Source organism: Phalaenopsis equestris, unplaced genomic scaffold, assembly GCF_001263595.1.
Source record: "Phalaenopsis equestris unplaced genomic scaffold, ASM126359v1 Scaffold001303, whole genome shotgun sequence".
Taxonomy (NCBI): Eukaryota; Viridiplantae; Streptophyta; class Magnoliopsida; order Asparagales; family Orchidaceae; genus Phalaenopsis; species Phalaenopsis equestris.
The window spans coordinates 170,333-196,975 of NW_018165742.1; the positions used below are offsets into that span (position 1 = coordinate 170,333).

At 33.7% G+C, this 26,643-nt stretch overlaps 1 protein-coding gene across 2 annotated transcripts; it reads left to right on the top strand.

Annotated features, from left to right (window-relative positions):
• The first annotated feature begins 1,073 nt into the window (after positions 1 to 1,073).
• On the top strand, positions 1,074 to 26,643 carry LOC110033834 (signal peptide peptidase 1). Of its 2 annotated transcripts, none has more exons than XM_020737949.1 (12): positions 1,074 to 1,193; positions 1,689 to 1,788; positions 5,416 to 5,531; positions 5,622 to 5,773; positions 5,869 to 5,954; positions 7,313 to 7,440; positions 15,909 to 15,959; positions 16,521 to 16,607; positions 16,687 to 16,756; positions 24,816 to 24,952; positions 25,083 to 25,160; positions 26,366 to 26,643. In XM_020737949.1, the coding sequence occupies exons 2-12, from the start codon at positions 1,749 to 1,751 to the stop codon at positions 26,459 to 26,461; spliced, it is 1,041 nt and encodes a 346-aa protein (XP_020593608.1). In that variant the 5' UTR covers positions 1,074 to 1,193; positions 1,689 to 1,748; the 3' UTR covers positions 26,462 to 26,643. The 2 variants fall into 2 exon arrangements, with proteins under 2 accessions (XP_020593608.1, XP_020593609.1); XM_020737950.1 differs by lacking the exon at positions 1,074 to 1,193 and adding an exon at positions 1,212 to 1,358.

Genomic DNA, 26,643 nt, shown 5'->3' on the forward strand with positions numbered 1-26,643 from the left:
CAATGATTTTTTACATTATTTGTAGGGGTTGTGGAGAAACATAGTTTTTGTTAGTGTACATTTGGTTTCATTAATAGATAAAAATAATAATTAATTCTAATGATTATGGTAGATTTTATCATTAGAATTTATAATATATTATTTATTTGGACAACATCAGACGAACAGAGGTTCTACTTATGACCATTTTTTACATGCATGTAACCATATAACAGTGTTTGTTAGTTAAAGCATTTGTTGAATCTTTTTACGACACAGTCTCCTGTTGTTAGTAAGCGAATGCAACTTTTTGAAGACGTTGTTTTGTAGAAAATTATTGAGAGAGAGAGAGAGACATGGATGAGGATATTGAGCGAGAGCCTTAGGAAATAGATTAAATTGTTATATCTGATAACCAAGAGGAGCGTGAGGTTCCTTAAATGTTCCTTGAGTTATAAGACTTATGAGAGAGAAAGAAGTGAAGAGAATGATCTGACTTACTTTCTTATCTTTTTTCTCTTCCATTTTACATATAAGAGAAAAGACAATAAAATAATCAACATAGTACAGCTTGTTTTAGACAATGTCATTTTATGGTGTCTTGACGGAAACACTATGATATGAGTGTTAGGTGTTGTCAGGATGAAGCCCATTCTTGAAGAATGATTGAAAAAATTGAGTCTCAAGTGTGAGGCACCTTTTTTAATAATAGATTAATAAATGTTCTTACTAGTTATGATGACCTGCTTTGATAGGGGCCGCTAAGCTGTTCTTAAATGAGTATAATCAAACTTACATGTGGGCTGCATTCAATCACAACACGATTAAAAATATAGTATTAGCCTCGACTATTATACCTCTGAAAAGATTAAATGTTATACAAATAAATTGATAGAAATAAAGTAAAAAATATTTCGTTCGGATGTATGTTTGCAATTCTGGATGATTAATTATCGGACTTCACGTCAGTTGCTGATGAGATATATGATGACATGACTCTTGTGACTGAACGCCCCATTGTCAAGTATAAGGGAGGAATATTTTTTTTATTTTTATTTTTAAATGTTTTTTTTTGGAAATAAATGGCCGGCAAAAAGGCTATGCAGTAACCGATGCAGGTTTGCCTGAAGACCGAGAACAGTAACTGTAATTTTCTCATCGGCTCCGAGTTCTTTGGGATCTAAGCTCATCTCGATCTCAGGAAGACAGTGAAGGTTTGGTATTCGTTCAATCTCCCCTTGAGTTTCTTCTCATCCCGCGTTCCTTTCGATCCACTTTCTCATTACTTCCTGATCTTTCTGCGTTATATTTGAATACGATAATGGGTTTTAGGGTTTGTTTTATTTGTCACTGAAACGTTGCGAAGGATCGGGATCAGGGTGAGACATGGATTGCTGTTTGTTGGATTGTTTCTTTTATACACTTCTGTACTTGAAGGACTGTTGATAAGTCACTTTCAATATTGATATGCTCACGAATGGTTCGATCGGAAGTAAACTGCTATGCTAATTGTTTTTTTTTTAATCTGTATTTTCTAAAATATTATGTTTCAGACATGATGACGATATTCTGGATATTCTTGTTGTAGTTGTCTGTTTTTTATGTTTATAATTTTGGGTTTCGGAGCTTAAGTAAGGTGTATAAGCTCTCTCATTCCGCTCATAGTCTCTGTTGTTGTTTAAGCTCTAATTGCTAATGGAAATTTGCAGCTGGTGAAATTTTTGTAAGTCTACAACGTCGGTGTTCCATCTGCTGCTTCTTGTGTCGAGATGAAGAATCACGAACGCTCGGCAAACTTAGCTCTTCTAGGTAAGCTCTATAATATTCAGAAACAAGAATGTTTCAGTTTATATTATATTAATGAGCGTGGATCCGAAAGTGCAACGCACATATGAGGTGTTTTCAGTCTTCTACATGATTTTCTTAAAAAAAATTTCTTAATCTTTTTCCCGTGAATGTGATTTCTTCTGAGAGTAGGCTAACCACCTAGAAATTTTCACCTGACAAGCAACTCTCAAACTTCCGTGTTCTAATATAATATGTCCTGGTCCTTTATTAAGGAGGCAAAATCAATTAAAGTACATGCCCCGTTACAATCATCTAATGATTTATTTGCTGCATTTTGTTACTTCTTATTATCATCATTGTCATCATCATCATTATGGCCACCATCATCACCAAATAGCCTTATCTCAACTTACAGTGATTATTACTTCATGATATTTTTTATTTATCTTGTCTAGTGATATATGAGGCATAAACTTAACTTAATGATGCATTAAAAAGAATAGTATACTTGAAAGTACATGGAAGAGGGATTTTATTAAGATAAATGAAAAAAAAAATACATAAGGTGAGCGCGCATTCACTTACCCAAAATTAAAGGGACTTGCTCACCATTATTAAACTGGGTACTTTCACATTATTCACTAACCCATTTTTAAATTGGGAATTTACTGAAAAGAGAATTTGCTTGCCCATTATGATGGGAATCACTTACCCGAACAAGAGGAATCTCTTGCATTCTCATCCTTATGCTCCTTAAATAATCTCTGCATCTCTAAACCTTTTTTAATATCAATTTTGAACTCATTAACCATTCTTATGTGGTAGCTTTTTTAAATAGTTGGCGCGTACAGTTAGACGAGGTGATTGTTCAGTAATGACTAGTGGTTGGGAATCACGATTGCTATTCAATAGACTATTTATCATTTTTTCCTTCATTTACTTGACCTTGAGATGATCTATGGTGAAGCACCTCTTTGATCATGGCTAATGGACACCTAGGAAATTGCTTGAGCATAAAAATGGGAAAGCATGCTTGATATCAATTGATGAAAAGAGGTAGAATTTAAAGTCGAGGTGGAAGAGGGATTTGATTGTTATGAAGGAAAAAAATATATCTTAAATTAATGGGGATTCACTCATTCAAATATATGTAGAATACATCATATATTACTTTGAGCAATCACTCAACTTAGTGGGACTCCATCACTCATTATGTTGGGAAATCACTCAATCAAACAAGAGGTATAATGCACTTTGTCATCCTTGAGCTCTCTTCAAAACCTTATAGGCATTTTTATAATGTAGAAATTGAGCTGTTTAACAAACTAAATGAGGTTCTGAGGATGGATAGTTGATGTTCGGAGAGTACAACTAAATTAGGTGGTTGACAAGGTTCTGGTAGCTTGAAAGTGCAATTAACTATTTAGTATACATGTCATTAGCTATGGAAGTCTTTTTGAAGAGCTCATGGCCATTTACTCATGAAAAAAAAAAAAAAAAAAAAAAAAAAAAACTTAGCATTTATCTTTTTCTGTCTATCCCTTGTACAATCTTTTTGTTTACCCACTTTATTATTGTATCTACTATAATCATTTGTACATCTTTCAATCCTCTATTTTTTTTTATATTATTTCATGTTCAATAGATTCTACTCCAAACCTTTTTTTTAGCATAATTATCCTCTCACTTGCTTGTATACTTTTAGTCGCTAGAATCAACTTATCCATATTTATGCTATTTGATGCTTAATAATCATATTTAGTTACACACCACTCATCAACTTACATTTTTGTAATATTTTCTTCAAGTTCTCATCATATTATATTATTTTTTAGTTTTCTCAATGTGATTCTTCACTATATACACCAAACTTTCACTCTAAAATTGATATCCTAATTACTTCTCATATTTAACACACTCAAGATGCTTTAACTAAACTCTCTATTGATCTTCTTACACTATTGTCCATGTTATCAATTTTGCATTCACTAAAATTATATTTCATATATTTAGCTTTTGTTTTATAGATTTCAAGCTCTTTATCTTCAAAATATTTTCTCCATTTTTTGTACTTTTCACGTACTTTGGAAGGGATTCCACCAATCAAAACTAATGTCATTCTGAATAACATAATTTAAGGTATCTTTTCATGTATGGAGGGAAAAAAAAGTTGGTGGAATTTAAAAAATTGAGAGATTATTCATCTTTTATGATAAATTGCTAAGAATGTCAAATTGAAATTTTTAGCAGAGTCAAACTTGATGTGCATAAAATGATTAGTTTATACAAAATATTGTCATAAATGTTTTAAGTGAGTCTGAAGTATAAAATATATTGATAAAAAGACTTTAATGAAGGACGGGTGCAATAATGATGTACAAAGTGTTATAAAGTAAAAGTTAAACATTTTAAAAAGGTGGCAAATATTGAATAGCATGGAAGCTTATAATTATTATAAAAATGTTGAACTATTGCCTAGAGTAGCGAGCAAAATAAAAGTTTCAAATTTGATGTTTATGATAGGATTGTTGCAAAGGAAGGGAAAAATGAAATATTTAGAATCGCTAAGGCAAAGCTAAGAAACTTCGTGATTGATAAATAATTATAAGGTTACGATATTCAAAGGGAGAAATTATTAATCTTTCAAGATAATTAACGAAGGGAATTGAGATTCTATAGTTGAGTAAAATTTGATGTAGATAGCATGTCTAGTTCTAATATACTATTGTCATAGAAAATTTAAAAGTCTAAGGATGCCTGATGTTGGAGCAAGGAGCTGGAAGGTGTTATTAAGAAATATAAACTTTAAGAAGATGGCAAAAATTGAATATCACTGAAGCTTATACTTATTAAAATTGCTAAATATATTGAAAAAGTTAGTTTGTAAGACAGGCCAAATTATCATAACACTTAGCTAATGAAGATGAAGGAATCATCCTACACATTTTTTTAAGAACTTCCCAAGAAAAATTCCTAAAATTCATTCTTAATGTTAATCCACGATGTGTTCCTATTATGGGTGAATATCTTTTGTTGCCATCGAAACCTATTAGCAATGCTTACATAAACATTAATAGTTACTTCAAATATGATAAATGCACATTTTTTATTTTGTTGTCCACTAAATCAACTGTTATGGTACTTTATCATGTCTTATCATGATAAAAAAAATTCATTGGAAGGTGCTTTTGCCATCCTTTGTATTTTTCTATTAATTGCATGATACAGATGATCTGGTTACAAAATCGAGTTGATACTCCAACACATAAATATAGTTTTTTCCGGTTCTTAACGATTACTCTCCCCTTTGACTATTGTATGACTTATACGTCTGATTTTTTTATAAGAAATATTGCGATTCATTGTGCCTGGAATTTGTTTTATGCATTTTTATCTTATAATTCTTTCTGCGAAGCAACTCTCAGGATTTTATTTGGTGGTTTAATTCCCAATATGTGAATATTTTTTCTATTTACTTATCACTGTTTCATCACCTTGCAATTTCCATCATTAAGAGTTTATAAACATTAATATAATTTTACGCGTATACACAAGATAACTTTCATATGTAGTTTCATTGTACCCGCTCCACTTAACGGCCAAATTGTATCTGTGTTGATAGCTTATATTTTACTCATTTTCTCTCAGGTCTGACTTTGGCCCCACTTTTTGTTAAGGTTGATCCCAATCTAAATGTAATATTGACAGCATGCCTTACAGTGTATGTTGGCTGTTACAGATCAGTCAAGCCAACACCACCATCTGTAAGCGCCACTAATCTTTTCATAAAAAAATTTCAGTTATATATTGGTTTCAGATATTTTATTATTTTGTTTCTTTACCTTTTCATACAGGAAACAATGTCCAATGAACATGCCATGCGCTTCCCCCTTGTCGGCAGTGCAATGCTCCTGTCATTGTTTTTGCTTTTCAAGTTTGTTTCAAAAGAATTGGTCAACACTGTGCTCACAGGCTACTTCTTTGTGCTTGGGATCATCGCTTTTTCGTATGTCTTTTCTTTTTCTCATCAAAAAGTTTGTTACGAGATACTCATTTAGTTTGGGAAACTGTTGTTGCCATAGCTAAATGTTGGTTTTGCAGCGCTACTCTTGTGCCTTCAATTAAGCGTTTTCTTCCAAGACATTGGAATGATGACCTCATTGTCTGGCATACTCCATATTTCCATTGTAAGTATGCTGAGCAATATCTTTATCATGTTTTATTTGTCACCATGATATTCTGTCTTATATTTTTTTTAATTTGCATACAAATGAGATCAAGAATTCTTTGATAGATGTGTAAAATGCAATTATTTGGATTGCCACTTCTTAGAAACTTCAAAAAGTCATTTTCATTTCTTAGAAACATTTTTTCTTACAAACAACTTATGATTTTGATTGTTTACCTTCTTTTTCCTTTAATGGCTGTATTCTTTCGTAAATTTACGTTGGAAGGCAGGACAGCAATCGCCTATATGGGCTTATATAGTTTCACACACTTAGGAATTTGCAGTCCTAAATGGATTGGTTTTACTTTACCCATGCCCTTTTTTTTTTGCAAAGCGCTCTTATTGGGCATTTTTTTCCTTCTTTCTTATTTTCATTTTTTTTAATTGTATATGCATGTTTTCTTATAAAAAAAGTTGTAGTCTAGAAAGTGGCCATTGCTATAATGCTTTGAACTCCAAATATGCATCAAGCTATTTCTTAAGTCTTGATAACTCACTTGATGATGGTTGCAGCTTTAGTGTTGATGACCAAAGGTGTGCTTGGGACATATGTTTCACAGTTTTACTTTATAGACTATTAATGTGCTTTTGTTTGGCTACATTTTTCTTTCTATAAAAAAATTTTATGGTAAGAAGTTTTGCAATTAGATTTGTTCGATTGTTTTAGGTATTAGAAAGCTATTGTCTGCTTTTTGGAGGCAAAAAATCTATAATTTCTACACAACTTTTCGAAGACTCTATTTTTCCCACAGTAAGGTCATAATAAATTTAACAGGCATCTGCAGCCTTTCCAAATGGACCTTGAAACGCACTTCAGTTGGTCATAGTTCCTTCCCATTTTTAGGATGCCTTGTTTGACAAATGTAAGAGGAACTTGAGATGCTGCCCAGGTTTTCTTTTTTAATTGATAAGCCTATAAGCTAGTTCCCCCTTTGATGGATTTGGAGGTGGACTGGGAAATGCATGTGTGCAGTGTGCTTAGCCTAAATCATTGTTTTTTGGTAGGCTTTTATGCTATATATTTTCAAAGCAATTCACCACAGAAATATTGTAGGACCTGGAGCCAATTAAATTTGGTTTTAATTTGCAGCGCAGGCCTATTTGTTTATTAACTTGTGTCATAATTTCTCAAGTTAGACTAAACTTACATTGCTTTTGTGGTGATCGCTCCTTGCAGCATTTCGAAAGCTTCCAGAACAATGTTTTTATTCTACTTCCTTTCTTCTTCATTTGTGCCTGAACTGCTAAATCCTACTTGGAAACAGACCTATGGATTTACTTATGTGATTATACAATTTTCTTCTTCTTTTGACGCAGCTTTTTCAGTAGAGTTTACCAGGTCTCAGATTGTGGCCTCTATTCCAGGAACTTTTTTCTGTGTTTGGTACGCATCTCGGAAGCACTGGCTTGCAAACAATATTTTAGGGATTTCATTCTCCATTCAGGTTTGTTTTTTGCATCTCTTTGTAGGATGTTTTCATGATTATATATTTAATTTTTTATTTTAGGCCCCATTTACTTACGATTATTTCTAACTGAAGCATTTTAAGACAACATAATAAAGTTTCAGGTGTTTGGCAAAAGCTAAGTCAATTGTGTGGGAAAAGTTAAGGTGCACAAAAATTGAGAAATGCGGGTTATAAAAATTATGATCATGCTTTCTAAAAGATTAATTTTATTCAAAACAAAGATTATTTTATAAGGGAAAAGTTCCATTTCAATATTACCTTAAGAATTCCATGTTGTGTGTTTAATTTTAAATTATTGTGTTGTTTGTTTTTGATGGATGAATTTAATGAAGTGTTTTTCTTCAATTATTATTTTTTTATATTATTGCATAAATTATTCTATAATTTTAATTTTATGAATAAATTCATACTTATTGATTAACTTTTGAGATTATTACAGTTGATATTATTTTATAATAGCTAATCATGTATGTGCTGTCATTTACCCTTTCATATAACTGAAACGGCTTTTTAACCAAAGAAGTTCATATATCACAACAATTTAGAAAAATAAGTTAACAAACTAAATAGTCATCCATTTTACTTGACAACATGACATAAGTCCATAATTAATAATACAACACATGCATCATTGCCGCATGGGGACTAATATAATATATTTATGTATTGATTTTTTTTATATATTTCTTAAATTTTTTTTTTCAAAAAAAAAAAATTACGCGATACATTTTCTTTTGTTTTATTTGGGCCTTACATGGATTAAAGGAATGTGTAGGAAATATAGGAATTTTTAAGCAATTTAAGGATGATTGTGAATGAACAACAATTGATTTGAAATCCTTAGCTACATTTTTTCATTTTTGCTCCAATCATTAGCATCGAAACAGAGCCTTAGCATCTGCATGTTGCAGTTTTCTGTTACAAATGTTATACCGACATCAAGCTCTCGAAATAATTTGAAAACTTATTTTAGACGCAATGCTAAAAGGGCAATTGAGTAATTTATTATTTATTTTTGTGGGCTATAAATATGGCTAAAATGTTTAGGGTTAGGCTTATGATGAGATTGTTGTCTTGAGTCTTAGTATTAGGATTTGGTAGAGATCGCCTACCTCTCGAATTGTAGGTGTTTATCTTTACGTATATTTGTTATGTTGTTTTGTATTATTAAAATAAAGTATTTTGTTTGCACTAATTTATGTGAAAATTTGTCCCTTTTTTGTATCAAAGCTTTTATAAACGGGGTCACGTGTCTCCATCTTGATTGATCGTAGTGATTTCTCTGGGAAGACGATGAGATCGTGTCTCTTTCACTCGTTGAAGCAGTCGCGAAACAAGTCGTAATTTGAGCTAGCTGGTAAGCCGATGGGATCACGACTTTTTTATCCCTAAGTTATTGAAATAAAATATTTAGCTTGTTGTTGACCTCATTTTGAGGTTATTACTCTTTTCCTTAGGATTCTAGGATCTAGCTCGAGAGGTTCCTATTGACTATCTTAGAAAACAAGTATTGAAATCTATTCCCTTAGAAATTTCAGATACTTTCTATTTCTCTTGTAAAGTCTCGCACTGATGATCTCAAAACCATCGTCGTATGGTCGAGTGGTTAAGGACTATCATGTGGAGACTCAATGAGAAATTTCCAATATGATCTGAAGCCCTAAGAAAACCTCTTCAGGATTTCATCATCACACACACACACACAAAATGCACAAAATTCACTGAGTTGCGCAATGTCGGACTAAAATTGAGCTTAAAGGATAGGTAAAAATGCGAACTTCTCCGGACGACCTCCAATGACGAAATGGACTGCGCCAACGCGTCCGGGACACCAATTTTAGCTAGGAAAGACACTCATATTGTCATAATTCCGCACACGATCAAATTGCACGCAAATCGATAAATTCTTCTAAAAGACCTCCGACAACGAAACGGACCACGCCAACGCGTCAGAAACGTCAAAATTACTCAAAAAGAACATTAATTCTGGCTATGATTTGACGCACGAGTAAAAGGTACGAATCAAATTTTATTTTTGATAAATATCATATATTTTATATACTTTTATATTTATATCGTTATTTATAATAAAATTTTTAATCCTAAACCTTATTTACACCCTACCCGCACACTTAGCTCTTCGTTCTCGCGGCTCTATCAGCCGCAACAGCGCCTCTCTCGTGCGAGTCCTAGATCTCGCGAGCGATCCACGCGACAATCTTTCCCTCTCTCTCGACTCTTCTTCCTCCTCGCGTGGCCGCTTGACCCCTCGACTCTCCAATCATAAGAGCCCGGCTGCCCAACCCTTCTTCTTCTTGAGGCTTTACTTTCTCCTCCTTTATGGTGACGATTCACTCCCGTTATTTGATTCGACCACCTTACGGTGGTGGGTGGCGATTCCCCCCTTCATCTCTGCCTATAAAAAAGCTTCCTAAAGTACTGTTTTGGGTTGTTAAAAATTTTATGAGGGAAAGAAAAGCTGAGTTTCTTTTGCTAGTTGTTGTTTAAGGTTTTTAGGAGAAGACTGTCTAAATTCCTTCTCGGCTAGGTTCTTGTGTGTTGGGGTGTTCGTGGGTTGTTGCTTTCTCGAAGGTTTTGATAGAGGAGTTTTTACAAGAAGCATTTTTCTTAAATTTATTATAAAGTTTTTTTTTGCTTTAAGTCTGCATTAAAAAAGTATTCTTCTTACTCCTTTCTGCAAGCATTCAAAGGAGATATATAATTACCCTACTCTCATGCCTTGGTTTTGATATATAAGAGTATATGTTGGCAATTTTTTGCTGATGATTTCTTACATAGCGACATGAGTAATATTTCTAATATCTGTCATTTGGAATTACTCATGAATGCATGTTCTTTCTAATGCACTTGAAATTGGGAAATTAAGACTACTTTAAGATTTATTTGAGCTTAGCATTAAGAATGAGAATGGCTATAGGATTATGAGCTGGAACATAATCTATGTGGCTGCCTTTTTCTGCTTGAAATGCATGTTGGATGGAAATTTATTTTTTAAAATTTATTAGGTGCCTATTCGGAGGTTTCAGTTTTGCTCTATAATGCTATTTGAAGTACATGCTATATGAAATATTTGGTTCGAGACTTGATTCTTAAGCTCTCTATTATTGGTACTCTTGTTCAAATATATGTTGGAATTCATTTATGTTTATTCGTTCCTTGTTACCTGTTATTATTTGAAGCATATGTTGGGTACAAAAATTTGAAATACAAGGCTGTAAGAGATTTGAATTTGATAGCCCTATTTTGACCCATTTGTTGGGCTCGGTTTTCTTTGGATTGTTTTGAATATCAGCTGGACATTTTTGTTCTGTTTTCCCATTTGGTGGGCTCTGTTTTGGATGGATTTTAGCTGGAAGCGTTTTTTTTATGCATTGGATTCGTTTTGGCTCAAAAATTTATCTGTTGTTGGCTCTCTTTTGATGGGTTTAGTTGAGCTAAAATTCTGTTTTTGGTTTGCCTCTGTGCTGGGCTCGGTTTGCCCCTGTGCTGGGCTCGGTTTTTCCCGTGTTGGGCTCGGTTTACCCCTGTGTTGGGCTCGGTTTGCCCCCTGTGTTGGGCTCGATTTACCTCTGTGTTGGGCGCGGTTTGTCTCCTTTTGGGGTTTTGTTTTGGCTGGAATTCTTTTCTGCTTTAGCCCCTTTGCTAAGCTTGATTTAGCCCTTTCACTGGGATTGGTTTGACTGGAGGTTCTCTGGATAACGTTCATCTTGAGATTTTTATTGGTAATCAAGTTTTTCATCCCAAAATTTATGATTTCAATATCTATGATTTCAATATCTACTTCTTTTCAATATCTACTTCTATATGAGAATGTTTGATATAAATGAATCAATTCACTATGATGTCTTGTTTAATAAAATGGCTTCAATCTAGATAGTTTATGCGAGTTTGTCCATTCACTCTCTTATGTATATCAAAGGGGCATAATAACAATGCTGTGGTGGGTTTCCCTTGCTGCCTTTACACGTGAGCTTCCTAGTTGGTTTCCCTTTTGTCCTATTTGATTGTTCTCTACTGCCCCTATTCAAAGAGTGTTGGAATCTGTTTAGATCTTAAAGAATTTAATTTTAGATTCTTGGTTTTATCTCCTGATATTTCCTCTATTCAAATATATGTTGGAGCTCATTTTAATACTTTAAGAAGTTGATTTTGTGGTTCAGTTTTGGCTCCCTATTATGGATGCTTCTGTTTGAAACATATGAAGGTGATTTTATTTGATTTTTGGGGATTTGTGTTGCTCCCCTTGGTTGTTCCTGGCCGTGAACCTCCATGTCTTGGATTCTTTGATTATCTGTTGCTTGTTCCTACCCGAGAGCATCTAATTGTGATTTCCCTTATATTGGGCTCGGTTTTCCCTTTTGGTTGCTACCTCTGCTTGAGTAGGAGTTAATAACTTCTCTGGATGTTCCTGGTTGTGAGCATTTCTTGTAGTATCCTTCTGTTATGTTTAAAATGTTTCTTGTTGCCTAGGTGATGAATATTTGGTTGAATGTGCTATTTTGGGGCTGAATTGAGTTTCTTATGTTGTGTTGACTTGTGTTCCTATTATAGTTTTAATTCGGGCTCGGCTGGCCCTCCTTGGTGCCTTTGCCCGTGAGCTTGATGGCTGATTCTCTCTCTATGATCTTGGTCCATCCTTGGTACCTTGATCCGTGAGCTGAACCTGGACGTGCTTCTCCTGTTAGCCCTACTTGTGAGCCTATTTTGGGTGGTTCTCCTTGCTGCTCCGGCCATGAGTGTTTATGTGCGATCCTTTGGAAGAATTGGGGTTACGTGGCATCGGAACTTTTTTTAATTTAATGCGAAATTGAATATTTTGATGTTGGTGAAATAAAAATTTGTCAATGCTTAATGTTTAAAAGAATTCAAAATGTTCTTTTGCATGGAACGACCTGTTAATTGTTTGGAAATGATACCCTTTTTGGGTTGATCAATTTATAAAAGTTGAGAAAATGATATCCTTCTTGGATTGATTCAAGGATCTTGGGCTCTCTTTTTCAGGCTTTTTGTCACAGTTTTGAGGGTTGCTCCACCCTTCATTCTCTCGATCTTTTGGGTGAATTAATTCCTTCTCTCTGTCATCCCCATTTTTATTCTTTTTTTCATTGCTTTTTGGTTCGGTTTTCAATACTTATGTCTGACACATAAGTGTCCTTATATAGTCTTTTGTCATATATGAAACCATCAAGCAAAGTCGCAAGTAGGTCGGTTTTGTTTTGGGGCTTAGGGCGATGATGACAAAGACACGTCGGTGGTAAAGCGGAATGACATTCCATCCTATAATAGTAGGACCCACCCCTGTGATATGATAAATTGTAGGATGACAGTATCATTCACCGACACAAGGCTAGCGGGGGACCCGTACCTTCTTAGATTGTTGGCGATCCTACGTCTGATGCCGTAATCGACTCGTGAACAACTATATTTTTCAAAACTGATAAGAACTGATATGATATGAACATATACAATATTTATAAAAATATTTTCATTACAAAATTGATACAACTTTCTTTTTGTATTCTGAAATCCATGTGCATGTTAAAATATAAATTTTAAATGTGTTACAATTTGGCTGTCCACTTGTTGATTACCGATACTGGGCTAAGGAGTACCCTTCTAAATTAGATTTAGTAGGACACTCTTCTAGTTGAGTGGCGGGCTCTTTACATTCTTGTGGCATTCTGGTGACTGATAGTAGTCTTCGATGTCCCTCGAGTACAAATATATATTACTTGAGCTTAGTCCCGACCCAAGTGTTTGCGGTTACCTCTTTTCAGATTTTTCGTATGTTTTATTGAAATTTTTGAGTAAAACACTCGTGTTCTTTAACACGGGATTTTCCCGTGTTTTTTGTGACTTTCTTTGAGCTATTATTTGTCGTTTTTACTTTGAGATTTTCATCGTGAGTCATCTGTCGATTTTCTCGAATTTTCTTTCATCGTGAGTCATTTGTCGCTCTTTCTTAAGTTTTCTAAGTGATATTTCTTTTGTTAATGCAATTCATGCTAGTTCATTTCTTTAAGATTCCGTTACTACACTTCTATCTGCTACTGCTACTTTTACACACTATACCTTAGAATAAGAGGCCAGTAGTTAGTTTTATAAGAGGTACCCGTCAGCAGAGCATTGACTAAACAATTGCATATACATTTAAAATTAGCGTTGAATCCAGAGGTGCTACGACGAGGAGCTTGAAGCGAATACCGTGGGCAACACAACGAGGACATTCAGAATAGCAATGTCAAAACAAATTCATATCACTAATCACTTTTCTTAGTTTAAATAACAACCCATAGGATTTTGATGTGGTTTGTCTAGCGCAGCGTAAACCCTCATATGTCACTTTTAGGGTTTTGCATAATCCTGTTGTGCAATTATAAGTCCTAACACTTTAGGATTTCAATGTTACCGTACGGTACGGTGTAAATCCTCCAATTTTTTTAGACTATTTGCACAATCAGATATCGTGCGAACATAAGTCCTAAATTTTAAATAAATTGCAGGATTAAATATTAAACAACATCATTTCAAAGATATAAAACCAAACAATATGATAGTTGGGAAGTCATCAGGGTTCTCCCTGGATCTGTGATATCTCCTACTCTTCATTCCTTTGGATTTCTTAAAAATAATTGTTCCTATTTGGGTCATTCCCATTTGATTTTCTCATGTCCAATCTTGGAAACCTAAACTTTAAAATCTGGAAGGTAAAACCACTGATCTTAATCGAGAGTTTTTTTAAGTGACCCCGATCATTTAAGATGTAATTAATTATAGGGGTTTGCCTCTATAGGGAGCTTGAAACCCAGGTAAAATAAACCTTATGTAATCCTTATATTAGGCAGGGGAACTTGTTGGCCTCATATAAAATGTTTCGCAGACCAAACAGATATCATAAACTTTCTAGTTTGGATAGTTGAGTCTACTGTCAAATGGTATGTTTATTCTTCGGGATAGTGTATTATTTGTAGTATCGCACTCGGATGCTCAAATTATTTAATATGTGAGACTCGTTTGGTCTCATCTATTTTTAAAATCAAAATGTTACTTTTAAAAATCATATTTATATCAAAACTATTTTCATATTTTTCAAAAATAACGGCCGACGCTTGTCCTAATTTATGTGAAATCTATCCCGTTTCGTATCATTTTCGTATTCTACTAAACTCTATATTTAACATCATCCTATTTTTTGCTAGTGTGTTATTGTAGAAACAATTAGTTGCTTTTTACTTTTGCCTGCACGTGAAAGGCGTTTTGCCAAGGCCCAGTATCGTTCACAGTGAGAGCAAGTTGCTCACCTTATTCAAATTAAATGTCACTTAACTAAAGGATTATTATTTTAATGAAACATGTTTGCATATGCTAGCTTAATCATATCGAAGCATAGCTTTAAAAAAGAATTGTATGATTGAAAGGGCCTATGGCTCATTGGTTAAAAGGAGAAGGCTGGTTTTTTCAGTGGTCATAGCTTTGAGCTACCGTGAGTTTTATGATTTATCGCTTGCTTTAAAAAAAAAAAAGGAAAAAAACAAAAACAAAAAGATCTGTCATAAAAAAATTTAATAGTTCAGTCCAAATTGCACAGCCTTCATCACGTCTTCTTTTGAAGCCAAGTGTAAATCTTCATGTGATTTAATCCGTTATAAAACTGAAAATGTCAAAATATCAAATGTCCCAAGCACTGAGATAAAAATTTGGTACAAACCCATGGATGGTTGAACACGTGGGTTTTAGAATCCACCACATTATTATCATAACTAACTTTAAATTTCAACGAATAAACCATTGTTGGTGCTGTATATCATGTATTTTTCTGTCGGTGCTTTCTGGTTATTATTTTGTCTGCTTTTAAAGCTTTCTCTCTTTCACATTATTCCATTCTAAGCAAGTCATTCTGCATCTTTGTGCTGTGAAGAGGTTTCCTTGCTAAGCTATCATTGAGATTTGCCTTTAAGCGGATTCTCCATAATTGACAGGAGTTTTAATCCGATCATTTTATAGGTTTCATTATTATATTATAATCAGCTTAATCAGCATCGTCTCCATTTTGTATTTTACTTGCTCCTTTTTTCCATAGCACCTATCTTTATAAAATTCTGAATTTGCAATTCTTGCTCCACCTAACTGTATGTATTATTTAACCAAATGGTTGGAGATGCACGGTAAGCGTAACATTAACCAAGAATTTTATTTTAGCTTTTATGTATCACATCAAAGCCAGCTACTAAGTTTTGATGTGAATCTGAGACATTATTTTTAATAAAATTGAGTAAATGATATGCTACGATAGGGTTAATTTTTATTTGGTGAAGATGATGTCGTCGTCCCGGAGACCGCCGTTCTATAATTATTTTTCTTATTTTACTTTATTTAGTCACTTTATAGGTCATTCAATTATTTTATTTTATTTTATTTTGTAGGGCATTGAGATGCTATCGTTGGGTTCGTTCAAGACGGGTGCCATCCTCTTGGTGAGAAAAATAATTTTATTTTGCAAGAACTAGGATTGATTATATTTCTGCATGTTTTGAATAATTCATAAGCTTTCCTATGTATTATATTTTTAGAGAAACTATTATTTTCTGTTTTACATGCATTACTTCTCAGCATCTTTAATTTCTACTACCAAATTTCTTAATATATATATTTTTTTGAGTTTTTACTAGTTTTTTTTAAAATACGAGGCTGCAGGAAATCTGCGGGATTCTTGGAATTAAAATATGGAAATTATTTTAAATGTCAAACATTCTTGTTCCTAAAAATTTTTATGGGTACAATATTTTTAAGCCATTATTACAGGTGGAAGTTTTGTTGTTGCGGTCATCTTCAATTTTCTATTCATGTTTACATCTAGGCTAAACCATTGTTCCTATTTTAGTAGGCACATCTTAGGTAAAAAGTATTTTTCTGTTTAGCTGAAAAAAGCAAGATGGCCTATTCTGTTCTTTCTTGAACTTTGCTGTGAAGAAAAACATGTTTGTTTATCTGAATTTCATTCATTAAATGTGCATCAACTCTTATTGTTTTCACAGGCTGGGCTTTTTGTATACGATATATTTTGGGTGTTCTTTACTCCAGTGATGGTTAGCGTTGCCAAATCGTTTGATGCTCCGATAAAGGTTAGTATTTCTTTTGTATAAAGTTATCTTGCTGAACTTGCTTCATCTACTTCTACTCAGCCATTCTGCTAATCTGCAGCTTCTGTTCCCCACATCAGATTCTGCAAGACCTTTTTCCATGCTTGGGCTGGGTGATATTGTAATACCTGGTGAGAGTTTTATCGTTCGATACTTGACAGGAATTATTTATGGTGTTATTGGTAGTTGTAGAATATGTTTTAATTCTTTGCCTGATTAATCTTTATTTTGTAGCACAAAAGTGAGAGGTTTGCAGCTAGACTTGATTTTTTCTTTATTCCAGTTTAATCCATCGATTCGAAAGCAATTTGTCATTGCAATTTTGTAAGCACCCAAGTAGAATTGTTAATAAAGGTTTTAGGAATTTTTTCGGAGTTTCCCTAAAGATCTATTGATCAGTTTAAGGTACCTCCATCACTGTTTCTCTTTGTAGATGGTCTTTCTTGCTGTGGATAGCAAGTTTGATCTCGATTTTGGTATCCTAGATTTTGCTTCCTTGCTGTAGAAGACATTTTCCTCGGGCTTTGGTTCCCTAGGTCTGTAAACAGCAACAATTTTTCGTTGATTTGGAATTATTCTGCACTTGGACAACAGTCGTGCTTGTTTAGTTTCTCCAAACCTGCTTTAGAAATCGTACAACTCTTTTTTTTTCCCCTTGTTGCAGTCTTCGACTACTGGAATATTGATGCCTTTACGTTTCTTTACTACATGAGAAATTTCAAATTCTTGAAGAGAGAGAAAGAAATAGAGGGGGAATTGGATAGAATTTGGCGAGATTCTAATTACCTATTTTTGCTAGAAATTAAGTTTTTTTGAGGCAATTACAACAGATGATGAGATTTATGCAATCCTAATGAAATTCCACAAACTTAATAAATAATAAACTAGATAATCTTAAATTTAAAAGATAGTTATAACAAACTTTATCCTAATTCAGAAATAAATAAAAAAAACTTTTTCAAAACAATTTCGAAATTCATAATTAATCCTTATTCAGATGGAATCAACATTTTGGTCCAACAATTTAGATTTTTTGCATCCTGATATTGATCATCAAGCCTCCATTTGATGATTCTTCCCAGTCTGTAACTCCCACCATTGGCAATCTTCATTGAGAAAGAGGATGGTACATAATCATGAAATGACTTGATCTCAACCTCTCCTGTCGTTGATGCCCAAATTGTCCTTCACAGTTTGATGCCTAAATTATTTTTTAAAATGTAATATCCAAGTTCTGACGACAGCTTTTTTCTATGGATCTTTTTGAACTGGGCAATCAGATTGACTACCCCTTTTGTGGTTTAATAATTAAATCGCATGTCCTCTGTTATGGAGGAATTAAAATTTTAGAGACGAGGGAAAGATATTTGCCCATCTTTCCCAATATGTGATTTAGCTTTCCTTGATAACGAGCATTTCTTGCTAATGCAAAATGTCTCATTTAATCAATGTCCTGAAGGATTTAAAGCTCCGCATTTACTGCAGATACATCTTCATGTATGATAGCATTTCCATGTGGTAATTTGTCCCACTTCTAGAGAATGTTAAAAGACACATATTTGATTGATTTCAACTTCTCCTCTTACATGGTTTTCTGCTTGGAACTACGTAATCCAAGTGTTGCTATATATGTTAGAAGAAGAGCATGGTTGTCACCTATGCTGCCTACCCTGACTCTTTGTTGACATGGTTTGTAAGGCCCCTGGGATCATGGGTTCAAAGCCGCCTATGTGCGGAATGGAATTCTTAGGCACATTAAGTTAGTCGGGAGGCTCGTCTAATAGCCTCTGGCTAATCTTTTAAATAAATTAAAAAAAAGCATGGGCACTACTTCTTCATTAGTGATAATTTTTTTGCAAGGAATTAGAATAATCATTTCTGAAAATACATCCATGACCACAATAAGATAGATAGCCCATTTTGTCATTGGAAAACCCTCCTAAAAAATGTATGAAGACGTTTTCCTACAGATTGCTTGGTATTGGTAATGGCATGAACAACCCAAACTTCCTTTTTACGGATTTGGATGTTTTGCAAAGTAGGCATCCTCTAATGCACTTTCGTCCCATGTTTGGCCAATAAAATATCACTGCAGGTACTAAAATGTTTTCTCCACTTTAGCCAATAAATATCACTGCAAGTATCTGGCCAATAAATTATTAAAAGGTGTGAACTTTTTAGATGTCTTGAGTCTATTGTTCAAAGTGATGCTGATATAGATGAGGATGTTATTAGTAGAATTCAGGTTAGTTGGTTGAAGTGGAGGATGCATCAGGCCTATTGTGTGATAGAATAGTTCCACTTAGACTTGAAAGGAAAATTTTATAAGATGATGGTGAGACCAGCAATGCTCTATGGCACAAAATGTTGATCTTTAAAATAGAAGTATAATACAAAGTTATGTGTTGCTGAGATGAGAATGCTTAGGTGGATGTGTGACTTGACACTTAAAGACAAAATGCGAAATGAATATATAGGGTTGGTGTAGCTCCAGTGGCAGACAAGATTAGAGAGAGTCGTCTTAAATGGTTTGGTCACATTAAACGTCGACCATCGGATGATTTTATACGGAGATTAGATGTTTTAGATTTGAATTATGTTAACAAAGGCAAAGGTTGACCTAAAAAGACTTTGGTATATTGTATAAAAAATGATATTAATCTATTAGAATTAAATGAAAATATGACACTCACTAGGACGCAATGGAGAAAAAGCATTCATGTAGCCGACTTCACTTGGTGTGATAAAGGCTTATCATTGTCATTGTTGTTGTTGTTGCTTATAAGCTGCAATATTTTCTCCACTCTAAACCTCTGCATTTTATTGGACATGGTTTCCTTAATTGGTATATATAGTTTTCATCACTTTTAGAGATGGCCATCTCTAATAACATTCCATAGGAGTTGCTCTCTTCATGTCTTTTGTTACACCTTTGGCGAAGAAATTTTTCTAGCACTTTTTTTGGTAATCACTTGCATAAAGTGTTATAGGTGACCAACATAACAGATCGACCATTTTGTTGCCAGCCCCTTTTTAATTTGATTATGAACTTGATTTGTTAGAGGTGAGTTATCAACTCATATATCGAGTATGCTATATTCTTAGAGTGTTAAGTAACAGGTCTCTTATTTTGCATTAATACCATGCTTTATGTGTATTTATTTTCATCTATCTCCAGTTCTAATGGTTGCTCTAAATTTTACAGCGCTAGTGCATGGGTCTCACTTACCTTTCTATCTTGCTTTTGGCTTCACTATTTGTAGTCTAGGCCAAGTCCTAGATAAAGGAGGGATTTCTAATTTACTCACGATTCTTTTTGGTTGAAAGAGAGTTTGTACTATTGTAGTAGATGTAATACATTCCCCAAATACCTTAGGAGCTTTTAACATGTTTTACTAAAAATTTAGATATTTAGATAGATGATACTCAAAGTCGTGTTAGTATGGTTGTTGATCATCATTCACCTCTAATGAATATAGCTGTCATGATTTGTTCTGGGGCTTGGGATTAATCAAGGCGGGAACAGACGGCCGGACAGTGAGAATTTAATTTCATATTTATTTTTTATAACTAAATATTAACAAATGACAGAACAGTTAATTAAATTAAATTAAAACATTATATTTAAATTTATCTTGTGATTGGTTGTTCACGTCTTCTATCGCTCATCTTTTAAATTACTTAATTATACCTGAAAATTTAGTATAAAATAGCAATGAGCTAAATAACCCAGCGAGTAATCATACCCTAAATTACAGTAATATAATGAAAAAAAGAAAGCATTCAACTGATATGCGTATTCTGTCACATAAGCATTGTCTAAAAGTTATACTACTTGAGATACTTCAATATTAATATTATTTTTCATTTACGTGCATGAGTATCTTAGCGTTCATCTGTTAATATCATCATAAAGGGTAATTCTATCATAGCCAGCGATGTACATACATGCATACTATGAAAATTAGTATTTATTAAAAATACATTTCATTCTCATTTGTGTATCAACCATTATGCTTATAAATCATTCAAATGATAATTTAAATTATATTGTCACATATATCATTTCTATAACATGAACAAAACATTCATTAGAATTCAAAATCTCGAATTTGCAGTGATTTCGATATAACTAATGATAAAACTAGTGAATGTATTTGGCCTTAAAGAAGCAAAATATTACGACAGTATAAAAATATGAGTACTCATTTTGATGTTAATTAATTTAACTTGATGTCGATTCTTCAAAATTGGGAACCTAACATAAACATGATATTTATATTACAAAATTTTTAAAAATAAATTATTATTTTAATTAGTTATTAACTTTATGTTATTTATATACAAAATCTCCATATTTTACTTTATATAATATGGTTTAATTTTCTATTCTATAAATAAATAATATATATATTACTTTTATTATTATTAAATGAATTTAAGAAACATTTATAAATCTTGTTACTGAGCACGAGAGTTCGGCTTTGACTCGCACAAATTTCTTGTTCCCTTCTCCTTCTGGTTGAACACTCATGCACTTGAGATTCGAATCAAAGCACATCACCCTCCTCGCCTGTTGGACAACACTTGAGAGCTTCTCCTTCGATCGCGGCTCGTTACAGATGACGCCTCCTCTACTCGTCATCGACGCCATCTCCTCTGCTACGCTCGGGCCTCCCATGCAGGTGAGTTGCACCCTTTCTTTCCCTCTTTGCACGTAATTTGGTTCGTCTTCCTCCTATAAGAGTCACTCGTATCTTCTTCGACGGTCGATAAGGGTACGATCAAAGCCCCGATCCACATGAGAATCCTCTACACAAGACTATGTCGCCTCCTTTGCACCGCAGCAGCGCTCGTGAGGAACACCTCCTCTGCCTGACACCGATGCATAGTCTTCTCTGACGTCGCCGCCTCTGTTCAACGAAGTTCCTAGACTGCGATGTCCTCTTCTTTAGACTCTACATGTAAGTTGTCTTCTGCAATGATTTTTATCGGCGAACTTCACATCTTCGGCTTTCGACTTCTTCACTTCATCTACCATTTCTTTGGCTACTTGACCCTCTCGATTCATCTCCCTCTTTGCTCAACTCCTTGCTTTCACTCCCCTTGGTTTTCCTCATTTCCTCTCCCCCATTTAATAAAAACGGAACTTCACAATCTTCCCCACTTACAAAAATCTTGTTCTTCAAATTTATAAACAGTCTCGAGTCATTTAAGCAGGTCAACATTAGTTATTCATAAATTTTCTATCGGACGTCCCTCTTCTATAATTTTGAGTGTAACCCAATGCATGAATGGATATAATTATTAATTTAAGTTAACATAATTTTTAATTATTATTACAAAATGCGGAATGAATATATTCGTGATAGGGTTGGTGTAGCTCCTGTGACAGACAAAATTAGAGAAAGTCGTCTTAGATGGTTTGGTCATATTAAACGTCGACCATTAGATGATCCGATTAGGAGAGTAGATGTTTTAGATTCGACTTGTGTTAAGAAAGGCAGAGGTAGACCTAGGAAGACTTGGGCTTATTGTATTAAAAATGATCTTAATTTATTAGAACTAAATGAAAATATGACACTAAATAGGACGCAATGGAGAAAAAGGATTCATGTGGCCGACCCCACGTAGTGGGATTAAGGCTTTGTTGTTGTTGTTGTTGTTGTATAATTTTTAATTATTATTATTATTATTATTATTATTATTATTATTATTTGTTTATAATTATCATATTGGCTTTTCATGAAGATTACACTAATTAATCATAAACATTTGCTCTGATACCACTTTTGTCACGACCCGTCTCGGGTCTTAGAATTAATCAAAGCGAGAATAGATGATCAGAATTAAATTTTTCATATTTTTTTTATAATTGACCGTTAACAAATGAAAGAGTAGGATAGACAACTCATATGAAATCAGTTGGATGTTATGCTTTATGGATTACTTAGCCATAATTTGTGCACTTTTGGGAAGAGTGATGCGTGTTTTTCCAATAGTTGTAGATCTCTAGCCTTGCTTGATGCAAAAAAAAAACAAAAAAAAAAATCTTTCTTCCTTTCTTTATGATAGTCATGAAAAGCATAATTTGATTTTTTGTTGGCGGCATTTTGAAGCTTACCCACCTAGCTTGCCTTTTTACATCTATCACTCGCGCTCCATATTCATTAACAATTTCTTTAGCTCATCTTTTGTTTTGTGGCAATGGTAAGGATGGCGACTGTGCACTGCATACCTTTGGACTGTCAGTTTAATAATGGTTTTTTCTTTGATTTGTATCCTTGGGATGAAATGAACAATTCTTCTTGTGAGTCCACGTTAAATGATGAATTTATCACTTTATCTTTCAACATTGCTGTCAGAGATGTAGATTGTCCATCCTTGTCCACCATACTCATGATATTGCCCATCACAACATTAATAATCATACTTTCCCTCAGGGTGGCTTTCTAACATTTATCATTGGTATGATCGGATAAGTTTTATCACTTTTACATTGTTTGTTTTCATTCATAATGGTCACAGAAGTTCCCGAAGTCATGGCGGCTTAGTTTGAGCCGAGGAGAAAAATCACTGTCCTGTGTATTGTTCCCATACAAGTGATGTATGCCTTGTATTGGTTAATACTCACACCATAACCATGTTTCTTTGGTTGACCATTCTATTAGTAGTTGGAATCTTCATTTTGATTTTATTTTAAAAGTTATAGTCGCACCCTCATTTATGGCGACATGCTACCCCTCATTCTAACAATTGTTTCCCATCTGCCGACATTATTGGCCTAACAAACATTTAATCAGGGCCATGAAAGCAAAATAAAAAACGTGAATTGGATCACTAGTATTCTCTGTGGTGTTAGTGGATTACATCTTTATCCACCCTATCATTATCACTATTTATACTGATAACCAAGATTTGTAGATGACTCGTTTTTCCAGTCATTTTTTCTTGGTTTTGTTTTTTTTTTTTAAATTTTTCATTTTCCTCGTCTTTCAATGTGATTTTAGGACTATTAGAATTCTCCTATTATCTGAAATTTCCATCTCACTTCTACGATGCTCCAAGAATTAAGTGCTCTAATGCCAACTTGATTCTATTTATTACCCGCCATGAGCAGTTAGCATGATTAAGACATGTTTTAGGAGTTTTTCTAGAGGTTTTCTGATGTTCTATAAATCCAATCAATGGCAACCCAATCATTATCCCATCATATACGACTTATTCTCGCTGGTTTGGACTTCTTGTTGTATTTAACGAGCTTTATCTCTAGTTTTAGGTACTCCAGGTTTCATGTTCTTGCTATAAAAGACTTCCCTGTCAGGTTTTGACTCTTTACAGCTGTAGACTTGTGATTCTTCACTGATTTTGGAATGCAGAAAACTGGCTTGTCCTTTTGCTTTAATTTTATTCAACACTTCAAAGTTCTCCTACCTGCAGTATTCGGCCATGCCAAGGGATTCTAGGAGCAGGCGGCGGTGGTTCCAAAAACTCGCGCTATAGGTACAATGCCAAACGCTCTACAGTTTTTCGGGAACAATTCTGTCTCTGGAAAAGAGGGAAAAAAAAATTAAGGGAGAATCGAGAGAGATTCCGATAGCCTTTATTGCGAAAAATTAAGCCTTTTAATTGGCAAACTACACCCGCCTATAATATTTTGTCCAATCTTAAACAAACTCTACCAAAGAGAGAACCTAAATAACAAACTAGTTAATCACAAATTTAAAAATATAATTAGGAAGAATTTATCCTAATCCATAAGAAGAAAATAGTTATCCAAAACAATTTCAAAATTTAAAACTCATCATAATCCTACATTAAGTTATATTTATATCGAACGATATAGACTTCATATCTCCTGATTTGGAACACCAACCCTCTAATATGCGATCCATCTTTGCTTCTGGACTCTCATTGATGCCTTCTTTAATCTAAACAATGTGATATGAGAATCACCGCTACCGACAATCTCCATCAAGAATTCAGACGGGCATATAAATCTTCAACCGTCACAATCTGCTGATCTCTTATTCCCAAATTGCAGGGAATGCTACTTCTCATGGACTAAATATCCTCTTTTATGTTTTGCTGGAAAAATATGTATGCTTTGTAATCATAGATGTTATTTCAACAGTTTTTGTTTGGGATATTATTCAGGATATTGGATTCCATATCTTATTTATGTTTCAGGTATTTTTGTTGCTTTGGCATTGCGGTTTGATGTTTCGAGGGGACTTCAAGGTCGTTATTTTAACAGTGCTTTTTTGGGCTACACTGTTGGTTTGGTGCTTACAATTTCTGTGATGAACTGGTTTCAAGCTGCACAGGCAAGTATTCGGACTTTAAAAAAATTAATTAAAAAATTAAAATAAATATTTGGAGTTTTATGATGCTCTTTGATTGACTTACCTGCTTGTTTCTTAACAATTTTCTGCTCCAATCTCCTGGCACTTGCAGCCAGCTCTACTTTATATTGTTCCCGCTGTTGTTGGATTCGTAGCTATTCACTGCTTGTGGAATGGTGAAGTAAAGCAGGTCCGTCTCTCAACATATTTCTCACATAATGCTTTTCATTTTATTTTGGGGCATTTTTATAGATGCCTCCCAATTCCTATGTATTTATGTATCATATCTAACACCAAAACTTTACTTTTTATATCTATTCGGCACAAATCTTTCATATCACATCAAAATACGTCTATTTTATTTTCTAAAATGTGAAAAACACCTTTTTATATATGGGTGAGTTGGCATATATGTAAAATTGAAGTTTGTGTATGCAAATCTTCTTATAATTAAAAAGTACTCCATCTTATATTTGGAGATTTGTATATAAATTTGCATTTTTTTTGCATTTGTTTGCGTTAGTTGATTGCATCTTTGTTAGAAAATTCATTTATATGGCATATTTTTATATTTTTTTTCGCATTATATATAATTTTCAAATTATGTGAGGTTTGGGAAAATTGCTATCCTTTGATGTGTCCAACATTAAATCAGAAGTGGGGCTTGATATTACAGTGTTTTAACTGATTAACAAATCTTGTTAGGGGCATTTACATTTTTACCTCCTAATTCTTATGTATTTATATTCCAACAAACACTCATATTTACATGCATACCACTTAGTATTTACCTCATAAAAAACTCCACCATCACTATACTTTTAAAGGTGAAAAACACCATTTCATGCATTGATTTATGACTCCAAGATGTTATTAGTGTAAATATCAAGCTTTGTGTAATAGACATGTAAATACATAAGACACTTTTATATATACATATATGTAATAGACCTGTAAATAACAGTCTTAAAAAATTCAGTTATATATCTTTGATGAGTAGTATTTTTAAAAAATTTAATTGACTACAAGGCTACAAATATTTATAATCAATTAAAAGTATTAATGAATAAAATAGAATAAAAATTATTAAATATTAAATAAAAATTATTAAATTAGATTCAAATGATGTTTTAAATCTTGCCCAATCCTTAACATCTTATGGTTATGTGATTATAATTGTCAAAAAGACTGTTCGCGAACGGCTCGTGTTCGGCTCGCTAAGCAAACGAGCATAACACAAACACATTTTTTTGAGCTCGAAACACAAACGAGCCGAACACGAGCGAGCCCAGGCTCGCTCGGGCTCGCTCGTGTTCGGCACTTTTACACCCCTAGTTTTGAGATGTATATTAATCCCAATTTTTACTGTTTTTTTTTATATAATCTTTAATGCAGCTTCTGGAGTATAATGAATCTGCTGCTGCTGCTGATCTGAAGAGTGATTCCAATGAGCTGGATGGAGAAGGTAAAACCCGCAACAAAGATGAGTAATCCTTCTGCTTCGTTCTTCAATTAATCTGTTCTCAGCATTAGACAATACGAGGCTTAGATGTAATTAATTCAAAAAATTTCAGGATGAGCTGAAGATAATTATATAATTTTGTAATTTAATTATCAAATGCTTCCCTATAACAAATATGAGTATTTTTTATTTATTATTATTTTCCTGCTTC

Excerpts from the sequence above, each read along its gene's own strand:
- LOC110033834 (XM_020737949.1), top strand. The coding sequence starts at position 1,749 with ATGAAGAATCACGAACGCTCGGCAAACTTAGCTCTTCTAG. Across the intron at positions 5,955-7,312 it reads GCATACTCCATATTTCCATT|CTTTTTCAGTAGAGTTTACC; the intron begins GTAAGTATGCTG and ends CTTTTGACGCAG. Across the intron at positions 15,960-16,520 it reads AGACGGGTGCCATCCTCTTG|GCTGGGCTTTTTGTATACGA; the intron begins GTGAGAAAAATA and ends TTGTTTTCACAG.